The sequence below is a fragment of the Amphiprion ocellaris genome, chromosome 22 (assembly GCF_022539595.1).
Source record: "Amphiprion ocellaris isolate individual 3 ecotype Okinawa chromosome 22, ASM2253959v1, whole genome shotgun sequence".
Taxonomy (NCBI): Eukaryota; Metazoa; Chordata; class Actinopteri; family Pomacentridae; genus Amphiprion; species Amphiprion ocellaris.
This window is the reverse complement of record NC_072787.1, coordinates 26,329,428-26,342,421: the sequence shown is the minus strand read 5'-3', so window position 1 is coordinate 26,342,421 and position 12,994 is coordinate 26,329,428. Positions and strand designations below refer to the sequence as shown.

The 12,994-nt window shown below is 38.9% G+C and overlaps 1 protein-coding gene across 1 annotated transcript; it reads right to left on the bottom strand.

The window, feature by feature from the left end:
- Nucleotides 1-5,776: 5,776 nt before the first annotated feature.
- On the bottom strand, nucleotides 5,777-11,144 carry LOC111586766 (diamine acetyltransferase 1). The gene is made up of 6 exons (XM_023296561.3): nucleotides 10,895-11,144; nucleotides 8,508-8,559; nucleotides 8,344-8,424; nucleotides 7,077-7,178; nucleotides 6,950-6,990; nucleotides 5,777-6,187 (listed from the first exon to the last, which is right to left on the bottom strand). Exons 1-6 carry the CDS (start codon nucleotides 10,955-10,957, stop codon nucleotides 6,011-6,013), a joined length of 516 nt encoding a protein of 171 aa, XP_023152329.1. The 5' UTR covers nucleotides 10,958-11,144; the 3' UTR covers nucleotides 5,777-6,010.
- Nucleotides 11,145-12,994: the final 1,850 nt, after the last annotated feature.

Here is a 12,994-nt window from a genome sequence, read left to right as displayed (position 1 = left end):
CACACACATTTTTTTGTCTTATGAACTGCTAGTAAATCATACAAAATATAAAATGTACAGAAAAATATTTGACTCTTTCAGTGCGATTTTAGAGGACCAATAGTGATTATTGCTGTTGTTTTGGACTATTATTTATTTTCCTAAAATTAATTTCATTTTCATTTTCTTTAATTTGAGTTACCTGTGCAGACGATTAGTAAGTTAAGTTTGTTCTCCATGCAGCTGGTGTCTTTAAATTTACATATTTCCATAGTATGCACATCAAAAACAGTCAGCTTTATAGACTGGTGATGTGTAAATGCAGCACTTCCTCGTATAGCTGCACACAAAGTTCACTGCTGAATGTGTCCCGGTGTTTCCACAGGAGAAGTTCTAGATGTGGATTTTACCCGGTAATGTTTAAAAAAAAAAAAAAGCTCTTAATCGTGACTGAATGTGGATTTATCTACAAGTTTTAGTAAGCCACATCAGCTGATTGCTTTTATACATGAGCTAGAATACAGCCTAAGTCAGTAAACGCCACATTTATGAGACAAACTGCTGAATAAGTTGTGTTAAAATGGTTAAAAGTGGTTTAAGTTCCTGAAATCTTGACGTCACTCTCAATAACGCTGTGTTTGAACATTTCTGCTGCATCCTGCCGCAGTACAGAAACTATGTCAAGGTTTCCTCACATGATTCTGTGAAAAGCACAAACTGTTCAACCACAAATGACCTTTCATAGCTGATACTTGATGTTGCAGAACCATTCAGAGTCTAATGCAGTTGTACCTTTTTATAAATGCAGCTTTAGGTGGTTTGCAGTACGAGGAGTTTCTAATATTCAACCATTTTTATCAGTACAGTTTGGTTAAATATCAGCAAAACTAGTCATTCCCAGGAAGTCATTAGCATCTCCAGCACTAGTTAGTACCATTTCTATAATAACAACTAGCATTCCTATGCTAGCATTTGGTATTATTAAGGTAGCATTCCCAGGCTAACCACTTGCATTCCTAGGATAACAACTGCCATTCCAATGCTAATAGTTGGCATTCCAAGGCTAACCCCTAGCATTCCCAGACTAGCCACTTGCAATCCAAGGGTAATAGCTACCAATCATGGGCTGCTAACTGGCATTCCTAGCCTAGCACCTACAACTCCTAGGCCTGCAAATGACCTTGTTAGGCTGACAACTAGCATTCCTAGGCTATCAGCTAGCATTCCAAAGTTAGTCACTACAATCTTAAGGTTGACCACTACCATTCCCAGGCTCATAACTGCCATTCCTAGGCTGGTCATTAGCATTTCCAGGCTAGCAGCTAGCATTTCTGTGGTAGCAATTGGCATTTCTTGGCTAGTTACTAGCAGCCCGTGGCCAGCAAGTAGCATTAATAGGCTAACAACTGTCATTCCTAGACTACCAATTTTCGAATAACAACTACTATTCCAAGGCTAGCAGTCTTTAGCAAGCCACTAGCTTCCCCAGGCTAACCACTTGCATTCCTAGGTTAACAACTACCATTCCAAAGCTAGTAATTGGCGTTCCAAGGCTAAGAACTAGCATCTTCAGGCTAGCCACTGGCATTCCGACAATACCTGCAATATCTACTGGCTAGTATTTCTAGCTTAGCAACAATGATTCCAAGGCTAACAAATGGCATTCTTAGACTAGAAACTAGCATTACTAGGCTACCAGCTAGTATTCTAAGGTTAGTCACTGAAAAAAGATGATCTGGGTTGTTTTGACTTGATTTTCTTTCTTTAAACAATCACAATCCTCTGTAGTGGTGCTTAGCCTGGGATGTAGCAACGGTGCCCTTGCAAAATAGTGGCAGGAGGAATTGTTTCGGTGGAAAATTTGCTTTCAGGGAGGCGAAAAACTGTCATCGAAGTGACTAATTTGACCGAAAGAATCATGTAGAGACTAAATCTTAGTCAAAACTTTCTATTTTCAGCATGAAAGTTGCTGTTTGGAGGTTGTTTTTGAAAATACAGATGTTTAAAATGTGTATTAGTCTGATACGTACCTTTATCTGATGAGTCAGACTACAGCAAGTGCAACAGAAACTGTATGTTTAATCTTTATTTAATACTCAGCAGCACATAAAGCGTCGTTCTGCCTACACTTTGAACATTTCTGTTGTCTTTCCTCATCAGGAAACAGTTGGCCAAATGCTGGATAAAGTGACAGAAGATAAAATCTGAGGCAGGAAAAGACGATGAAACCAAAAGCACAGTGAGCCAGAGCCAGTTTATTTTTAATGATCGCATCCTGTGGAAAACTGAAGCTGCTTGTTGCTTTACCAGTGGGTTTTAGAATAAGTTTACTGGGATTTTCCAGTATTTAAAGTTAAAGGCTGCGGCTGTACTAGTAGCTCTGTGAGGCTACAATCATTAGCATGAAGAAGTAGAACAGCTGAGTGGATTAAAGCTGGGACAGACAGGGGTTTTAGCATTATTGAACAAAAAAGGTTATAATAACCTTCCAAAGTGTTGTAATTCAAACATTCTAAACAGAAACTAGAATTCTGAAGCTTCTCTTGGCTCTAGACTGTGATAGGAAAATCTGGCCGATCAGAGAGAAGTCATGGTTCCTATAAGTTTTTCTACAAATTCAAAAGTGCTCATGTCTCCTTAGATAATGAAAATCTGTCAGTGGCAGAAAAATGATCCATCCTTCTGTTTTCTTGTGCTTATTCAGCATCGGGTAGTGGTCATTCCAGACTTCTCTTTCTTTATTAGCATTATCCAGTTCCTGCTGGAGCATCCTCGAGGTGTTCCCAGGCCAGATGAGATATATAATCCCTCCAGCAAGTTCTGGATCTACCCAAACCAAAACATAACTAAAAGACCACAGCCAGGATAGTAGATCTGTCAGATTGTACTTTTTAGCATGAAGAAGTAGAACAGCTGGATGGATTAAACTGAAGTAGGCAGTCTTTTTAAGTGTCACTGAGCAAAAATTCCATAATAACCTTCCAGCAATTCAATTGGTCAGAACTCGACTTCTGAAGTTTCTCTTGATTTTATTTTGAGGATTTAGAAATCTATCTTGAAAGAGTTGGGCCAATTACAAGTCTTTTCTATGAATGCAGATACATGTCCATCAGACGTGTCCTTTCTAATGCAGTATTTTCCAGTTAATCCTGTAAGATCCTGAGGTGGTCCCAGGCCAGATGAGATATGTAATCCCTCCAGAGAGTACTGAGTTTAAGAAAACGAAAAATAAAAGACCACACCCATGTTAGTGGCTCTGTCAAGTTGTATTTGTAGTGTTTTGAAGTTGCTTCGGTAAGATCCAGGAGTGTTCCCAGGCCAGATGAGATATGTAATCCTTCTTGAGAGTCCTGAGCTTAGCTAAACCAAAATGAAAAAGACCACAACAATGCTAGCAGCTCGGTCACATGAGATATGTAATTCCCATGTAATCTACCTCAGGGTTTTTCTCCTAGAAATTCTCCAAAGAAAGTCACCCAGGAGGCATTGGGATCAGATGTTGATCCACCTCTGCTGGTTTCTTTCAATGCAAAAAACCCCCCAGCAACTCTACGACCCCTTTCAGATGTCCGACTTCCTTCAATCCTGCAGGAAAAGCTGATATTCCAGCATCACCAACCCCACAAAACAACCCATAAACAGAAAGACAGTTTGGCTCACTGCTGGTTGATTCTGGTGAAGCTTATCGATCATAATTATGTTGTTGAAACCAGACTTTTTAACTCATGCAGTTACTTCTCTTAACTTTCAGCTCTGAGTTTATTTTACATCCTTAGTTCGGCTCAAAGTCTCCACAGTTCCTCCATCGGTTGTTGTTCTCTGAAGCCCCTTTGGACTCATAATGCAGCCAAAGGCCTGACAATAAACCCGGCCTGACCTCGGCTTGACATACTGTAAGGTGGAACAGAGGATTGTTCTCTGGCTCTTATCACAAAGCCACACTGTTCAGAAGAAAACTCAGAGCCATAAAAACATTGAGCAACAATCATTCAAAACAGCACTTCACTGTCTTCTCCGATGATAAACAGATATTTGCCGTCACTCAGAGGTGGAGTTGGGTTTGTTTTTGTTGAATTATTGAACTATAAGTCCAGTTAAACATTTACCAGGTGAGGAAGCACTTCTGCACATCCAGAGGTCTGATCAGGTTAAAGCTGGCAGACATCAAAAATGGAGTTTTGATCATTTTAAACACAAATTCATGCATGTATAGAAGCGTTTTATTGGATGCATAATCAAACATACTATAGTAAACTACTACCAAATGGAGAGATTTCTAATTAAGACTTTTTATTATCCAAAATATACCCATTTCAATGTAATTAAATGATTTAGGCAGTGAGAATGTGCATTTTAGACACTAATTTGATTTGTAGGAGTTTTTAGCAGCAAATTGATTCGTGATTTATCACCTTGGGAAGTTTTTTAAGTGAGAAAAAGTCTAAAACATCTGATTCCGGCTTCTTAAATGTGAATATTTTCCTCCTCTGAATCAGTAAACTGAATATCTTTGGACAAAACAGGACATTTATCACCATTTTCTGGACCAGTCATTAGTTGCAGCTCTGCTGACTATAAATGCTCTTTTATTCATCTTTTAAATGATTATAGCCTCGGTGACCCTGCAAGTTGGAGACTAATAAAGAAACCAGAGGATGGTGAAGCTGATTTCTTTGACATTTATTGAAGCCTTTAAAGAAAACAAAGACTTTGACAGAATCTCCCGTTTCAGGACCAATTTCTAAAACCTGAGAACAGCCGAGAGGAGACGCAGAATCTAGTTAAATCTCCGTCCACTTGAATTACGACGTCATTAAAGTTCACCACAAACACTCTTTATTCAGATTTAATGGGAAACAGAAACATCTACATAGAAGAAGTCCATTGGTGCTCTAAAGCAAGGGTGTCCAACATGTGGCCCGTGGGCCAAAACCAGCTCTCCACAGGGTCCAATCCGGTCCGACTTTGTAAAGTGTAAAAATTCCAGAGAAGACATGAACTGCAGATTGTAAATTAGTAAAACTATAAATTTAAAATAATTTCTAGACCATGACAAGTTGTTTTCATCATAAAGTAAAATACTAGATTGTTTATTGTTCGTTTTGTCTCATTTTTGTAAAATTTTGTCTTTTGTCTTTTTTTGTCTGACTTTTGACATGTCTCACGTTTTTGTTGTTTTGCGTTTCCTTTTTTTCTATTTTTTGTCTTGTTTTTGTCATTTGTCCATTTGTCACTTTGTAACTTTATTGTCAAAGTTTTTGTCTTTTGTTTCATGTCGTTTCTCATTTTTTGTTTTGTGTCGTTTTTGTAGTTTTTTGTCTGACTTTTGTTTTGATTCAGTTCCAGATGACTAAATGTTGTTACTTTGTTGACACTCTGTGATCTGGAAGTTGTAATGTGAAAATGATAAACTGAGGCTGAATGTTGCTGAAACTGAATTTATTTTTCTTAACAAATTTCAGGTTCATAATGTTTTGTAAAAAGATAATTCCTTAAATGTGAACTTATTTGCACTAAAACAGAAGGGAAAATGTGGAATTGTAGTTATCGGTTATTATGCTGTGATTTTACTGGTCACTGGAGATCAAACTGGGCTGAATGTGGAACCAGAACTAAAATGAGTTTGCCAGCCCTGCTTTACTGTGCTGGAATAATCTAATTATTATTTATTTGTATTTTTGTGGTGGTCGCTTTACTCTCTCTGCTAATGCAACAACAGACTTTCCCCTCATAGATCAATGAAGTAGTTCTGTTCCATTGTGTTCTATTAGAGCTGATTAAGTGACACAGAGACATGTGAGATCAGTTAGTTTTATTTGAAACTTAATCAATGTTTACGCTACAACTATACGGTTAATAAAACGTTATTAATGAAACGCTGGTTAAACATGTGCTTCAGATTCACTACAAACACAAACCTATTACTGTGAAACTAGATTCCCTGTTTAGAAGCTGAACTCCTGTCGTCTGAACGGAGAGTCGAGTGGTCTCCATCCAGACCTTCGTCCTCCCTCCTCTTCCTCCTCCTCGGTCACTCCTCGGCCGGCGTGGCCATCTTGACCAGGCTGTCCTTGTCGAACCTGAACAGCCTCCAGCCCTCCTCCTGGGAGAGATCCTCGGCTCCGCGACGCTTGTAGAACTGGACGGACGGCTCGTTGTTCTGGGCCACCACGAACATCATGCCGGTGCAGCGCGTCTTCATGGCCAGCTGGAGGGAGAGGACGAGTTAACCTCCTTAAGGTAGGAGACTACATTTCCCATAATGCAACTACAAACTGCTTACTGACTCATTAGGGGGGTTTTCTGTTAAAAATGTGACCAAACTGACTTAATTGGAGGTTAAAATGAAAAAAACGTGTTGAAATATGTTGCTTATTCGAACATTTTAATCATTTAATTCTTCGTTAACGGTGCATAAAACTGACTGAAAAGAAAAATAAACCTTTGAAACCTGTTAAAATCACAGAAACTCACAGCGCTGTCAAATAATCCTATTATTAAAATGATCATGGAAAATGCTGTTTTTCATCTCTAAATTTAAGCTTCTTTTTTTGTTAAACTTTATGCTCACATTTTGAACAAGAACACATTTCCTCTTTACTGCCAGGACCTCATTTTTGCCTGTTAAAGTATTTCTTTTCCTAATTACAATAACAAATACGAACACTTACTTTATACAAAATATAATAATACAACATCATAGTTATAATAGAGCGTGACAGAAGTAAAGATGGGAAATAATATCATAAATGTAAAGCTGTTAATAACTTGATAGAATGTCTTTGAAAACACATTATTTAGTGTTTTACAGTAAAAACAAGGAATAAGTCATAAAAACATCATTAAATTTGATAAAACACTTAGAAGAAACGCTACCAGGGATATAAAAGCGGTTTAATGTGTCTACACACCGAATTACAGCCACTAACGGAACATTTGATAGGTTTAGTTTGATAAACTTTCTACTCACGTCACTGAGGTGCCGCAGGATCTCCGAGCCGATGCCCAGCCCTGACACCAGAGGAGAGAACAGATTTAATTAAAATAAAAGAAGCCACAGTTAAACATGAAGCAGGACAGGTGGATGTGTTTTCTACCTCTGTACTCGTCCATCACGTAGAACTCCTCCAGGTACAGCTGCTTGCCCACCCAGGGGTCGTAGGTGAAGTAGTACATGGCGAAGCCCACCACCCTCGGATCTGCAGGGAGACAAAAAAACGTTTAAAAATCCACACAATAGAATATAAACCAGGCCTGGAACAGCACGGAGAGCAAGTAAACCTAACAATAAATGAGTAAATGAATGTAAATAAAAGGTTAGAGAGGATGAAACGTATTGGAGGCTGAAGGAAAACTTCCAGAGCTTCATAAAAACAGCTGTGTCCTCCATCCACATATCTGTTTCTACAGGCTCCAAAATGACACGACTGGACTTGTTCCTTGCTTAATATTATGGATTTAACGTTCATTTATTCCACCATACTCACATCTTCTACCTTTAACCTACTTCGTGTGGAAATTTGCCTCCAGGCATCAAAACATTGTTGAACTCTGAGCTGCTGTTACTGAGAAGCTGCTCTGAACGCTGCAGACGGCTGCTCCAGGTGGGAATGGACTCATAGACATAATTATATATATTATAAAGCACTTTAAAGCACTGCAGGTTTGGGACAAAGTGTACATCTGGTACATTTATACACAACAACTGAGTTTAAACATGGAACTTTAACAGTTAAATTAGATTATTAACCCTTAAATGGACGAGTGACTGGACCAAACACTCTTCTATACATGGGTCAAAAATGATCCGTATGACAATGTGTTTTTATGTCATTTTATTTCAGAATAATCATTTGTATTATTGTTTGTGTTCTACTTTAATCCACATGTTTGAAATATGTTTATTTTTCACTTCATAACAGATTTTGAATGTTTAGATAACTGAAAAAGAACAGCTACAACTGATGAGAATCACAGGTTTCCATGCGATTCTATAGGAAATGACTCATTTTTGACCCACTGATGGAAGCTTGGAGAGGTAATACAAATATAAGTTATTAAAAAGTACAAAAGGGAACTTAAAATCTTAAAGGGAATGAAATCAAAGACATATTTTTGGAGGAATAGCGGGAAGATGAAATGATAAAAACTTTTCATGACAAAGATATCACAAGAAAATGACCTGAGGGTTAATGTATTTTTCTAAGCAAGTGTGTACATTACAGTAGGTTCCTTTCATTATATGCTGTAATCACTGAACAAACACAGGAAGTAGACGGGGCCTGAAGGCACCAGCTGCAGGAGGAAACCAGCTGTGAACTGTTCATGTCGTGTCCTGACTGAACCTGACGTCGTGTTTCTCACCGTCACTGCTGCTCTCTCCTTGGGTTTCAGCGATGACGCAGTGGTAGAACGGGGTGTCACCGAATCCATCCTCCAGGAGCTCTACGAGGACACGCCACTCATTAGTAAACAATAACAGAGAGGGAGAGGATGTTTACATGCAGACGGAGGCCACTAGAACTCACCTTTCTCAGTCAGTGTCACCTGGTGCTCCATCTCCTCGTATTTTGCAAGTTCCTGGAACAACAGAGGAGGAAGCTGGTTAGACTGCAGTGAGTTAATATTAACAATAAATGTGAAAATGTTCTGGACAAAACTAACATTCTGTACTCAGCGGGTGATTTTACATCTAAAGTAAACCTTATATGACCCCATCTGGATGATTCAACGATCATGTTTTCAGGTTTTCAGCACCAAACTCTCAAATGTTTGGATTCTTCTCCTCTATAAACCGAAGATAATCAGAGGAGTGTGACCACAACGCCTCGGGCCTCTGGCAAACTCCTAAATCACTGACAATAACTCAGTTACTGGAGAAAAGAACTTGCAGATTATTCCAAGAAAATAATCATTAGCTGCAGTTATCATTACACGTGCTTATAAATAATAAATAGGGGCTGTTTCTTGTCGTACATCGGCTCATATACACCATAACACTAATATATCAGCATATATGAAGACATTTATTACAGTGAAATACCAAATTTTCTGAGGTTTACCCACTTTTCTCTGCGTTTTCACAAGAAAAAAACTTCTCATTTTTAAAATACTGGCCACAAAATGTACATTAAGGCACCATTATAGATTAGGGAACTTTTTTATACTTCATTCTTTCAGGGGAGTTGTTTATGTCTCATTTATATATACTTATAAATAATAAATAGGGTTTGTTTCTTGTTAATTGTTGGCCAACATTTACCATAACGTAAATATATCTGTGATTATTATGTGATAAATTATGTGTCACTTATTAAAGAAAAAATACCATAATTTCAGTAGATAACACGCTTTTTTCTGCATTTACACTGGAAAATACTTCTATTTTTGGATTACTGGCCACAAAAAATATGTACTTGTATTATATTATTCAGGAGGAACTGTTTGTTTCTCGTTTATATATGCTAAATATAGTCTGTTTCTTGTTAAATATTGTCCAGTGTATACTTCAAAGTGAAACATGTGTGTTTATTATGTGATAAACTATAATAGGAGAAGAAAAAAACAGCATAACTTCAGTAGATTATCTATTTTTATCTGCAGCTTTACTGGCGCTTAATTGGATTTTTGGATTCGTGCCACAAACACCATTATAGATTGGGGAACTTTTGATTCTATTTTTAGGTGGAGCTGCATGTGTCTCCTCTATACATGCTAAATATGGGATGTTGCTCATTAGATACAGGTCAACATATAAGATAACAACAACAAATCTGTGATTATTATGTGATAACTTAGAATAAATACCATTTATTAGGGAAAAAACAATTTCAGTAGATAAACTGCTTTTCTGTGCATTTACAATGGGAAATACTGATTTTTTTTGAGACAAAAAACAAATAAAAAGGCCTCACTATGATTGAGAAACTATTTTTTCAGAAGGTGGATGTTTATTTCTCTTTTATATATAAGTGTAGATGCTAAAAAGGGGCTGCTGCTTTGTAAATATAGTCCAATATCAACTTTAAAACTAACGTATCTGTGATTATTTGGTGATACGCTACATTATGTGCCATTTGTTAAGGAAAAACGACCATAATTTCAATAGATAACCTGGTTTTGTGTGCATTTACACTTAGATTAATGGCCACAAAAAAACAAACAAACACACAGATATTAGGGATTAGGGAACCCGTTATTGTATTTTCCAGAGTTCAGCTGTTTAGTTCTCCTTTATATATGTTAGATATTGGTCAATACATAACAAAACACGAACATAGCTATCATATTATAAGGAAATTCCAGGAGATCACCTCACTTTATCTGCATTTTAGCTACAAAATATTACGATTATTTGACTACTGGTGACAAAAAAGGTGAATTTTAGGACATTACTTTAGATGTGGGAAGTTCTGATGATTGTTTTACTCAAGAAAACAGTGAAAACCTACGTGTGATTGATGGTTTTGTTATTAATGTCAGATGGCGGTTACACAACCGGGATAAGAGCTCATCGGGTCGGCCTGGATGCGGACGTCAGCCCGCCGACAGACGGACCATATTTGGGAAAGTGCCAGTCAGCGCGGAGGAATGAGCCGTAAACAAAGGAGGCGAGCTCGGACATCCTCCGGACATTTCCCACCTGCTTCTCTGTCACCATCAAACAGGCGTCAACGGAATTTTATCTGCTGCTATCAAGGCTAGCTGACAGTTAGCTCAACGGTTTAGCTCAGAGTCGGTTAAACTAACGGTTGGATTAACTAATCTAACACTTAGCCAAAATCACGGTCAGTTAGTTTGGCTAACTGTTATCTTCAGTTTAACTCAACACTGACAGTTACGTTAAATTAACGTCGAATACAATCAAATACATCCATTTCAAGACTGAATATTTCCCACTTTCCTAAAGGCCTACCTTCACCAGTCGTAATATATCAGACACGTCCTTGGGTTCAGCTTTTCGTAATTTATAATCCATTTTCTTCTTTTACTCTTTTTTCCTTTCGTGAGAAGACCTCTGTATGTGAAGTGGAAGATTAGATGTTTCTTCATTCGCTTCAGAGTGGCTTTATCCCCACAGTCAGCCTCTGGTCCGGACGCGTTTGTTGAGACAAGAACATCCAGTTAGAGTCGCCCTTCGGCCGGGTCGCTGCCGCTTAACTGCCCGCTCCTTTGTTTACATCCCGTTATTTATACCCGGCTCACGCTTCGACGTGATTGGTCTGCTCGCACGACGTCTCGCGTTTCTGGCGAATCAGCGACGCCGTGTAGCCCCTGTTTTACTCAATGGGAGCGCAAGACGTAATCACGTGAGCAGATTGTTTTTATTCTGTCAGAGGAGCTTTGTTTATGATGGCGAAGGAAGAAACTCGGAAAGTTTCGAGTTCAAGTTCATGAAAATACTCAGTTTGAAGCAAATGTTTTGCATCTTTGCTGGACTAAAGTTTTGAAAACATTTGAAGTAAAGAAATGCACTTAAATGGTGAAAATAAAGCTCATTTTCTCAACAGTAATCCAGCTGTCAGGGTCAGTTTTTATAGTTTTTATTGTTTTAATGAGTAAAAAGACTTTTTGGCTCAGATTTCATAGTTGATTTCGCATGAAAATAATCATGATCTTAAAGCAGTGAGTCAGCATTACATTATCTGAAGAAACTCTGCATTTTCATGTAAATTTTTTAGCATTTAATAAACAAAAACATGTTTATTATGTTTGAATAAATGAAATTCCCAACATCAAAACTGCTTGATTCTGTTTTTATTTTGAATTCTTACATTTTGGTGATTTTCCTTTGAGAGGTTGCCTAAAAACTGTTCGGGATTTGCCAAAAATTAATCCAGCAGGAACATACCGGACCTCCATAAGAGACGTGGAATTTTCCAGCAGTAACACAGAGCCTGTCTTAGTGGGGTTGGGCCGTGTCGAGTTACAACATTAGCATTGATGTATAATGAAACAACGGGCCCCTGTCTGAGTAAAGACAGGTAAAGGCCCCACACACCCACACTGGAAGTGACACAAAACACCCACAACATCCACAGACATGTTGAACTTCCAGCGTCATGCAGAAGTTTTGTGTCATTTCAAGGGTCCGTTTCACGAAGCAGGTTTAGTGAAAACTCTGAGTTTGTTAACCCTGAAATGAGGGAAACTCAGAGTTTTCCGTTTCACAAAGGGAGGTAACTCAAACCAGAGACAGAGGGGTAACTCTAGCCTGTTTCACAAAGAGGGGTAACTTAAACTCTCGGTCAGTTACCGTAGTAACAGACTCTATAGCCGCGATTCCACAAGCACCTACTCGGCGCGGTGCGGCTCGGCTCGTCTTTGTTTGCGAGCGTTTCAATATGGATTAGTGCATGGTATGAGGTCCGATTTTCCGTACCTCCTCGGCTGAGGTTCCAACCGAGATGAAGTGAGCCGAGATGTGACGTCTACATAGTGCAGGCCACTGATTGGACAGGAGTGCAGGCCACTGATTGGACAGGGAGTGACGACACACGAGAGCGACTCCAGCACGAAAACAAAACCGGCATTTAAAAAAAACTAAACAGCGACGGTGTGCGTTGCTCTTCACAGACCTCTCTGTCTTCATAATTTTAATATGACAGCCAGACCTGTACCGTGGGTGAATGAAGAGGTCGAGACTTTTCTGTCTTTGGTGGCGGACCAAAGAATACAGAGGGAGCTGGACGGAGAAAGTTTATCAGGAGGTCTCTGAGCGGATGGCCGCTCACATATACAGTAGACTGTATATAAAGAGGACAGAAGCAGTGTAGGGAGAAGCTGAAAAAGCTCAAAAAATGACTATTGGTCCACCAAGGACCACAACGGCCGGCGTGGGTCAACCAGGAGGTGTTGGAAGAGGTTTAATGGAAGCTATTTACTGGCACCGCACCGCCAGCAACAGGAGGGAGACTCAGCTGCTGCATTGTTGGAGACGTTCGAGGACGGTGAGTGTTTTGTGACTTCAAGAAACTTTTACATCATTTATCCCATTGGTGGCAAGCTTCTTTTT

Coding starts and splice junctions, on each gene's coding strand:
- LOC111586766 (XM_023296561.3), bottom strand. CDS start 10,957: ATGGATTATAAATTACGAAAAGCTGAACCCAAGGACGTGTCTGATATA. Junction 7,179..8,343: donor AGGAGAGAGCAGCAGTGACG/GTGAGAAACACG, acceptor GTCTCCCTGCAG/ATCCGAGGGTGGTGGGCTTC. Junction 6,991..7,076: donor CGTGATGGACGAGTACAGAG/GTAGAAAACACA, acceptor CTCTGGTGTCAG/GGCTGGGCATCGGCTCGGAG.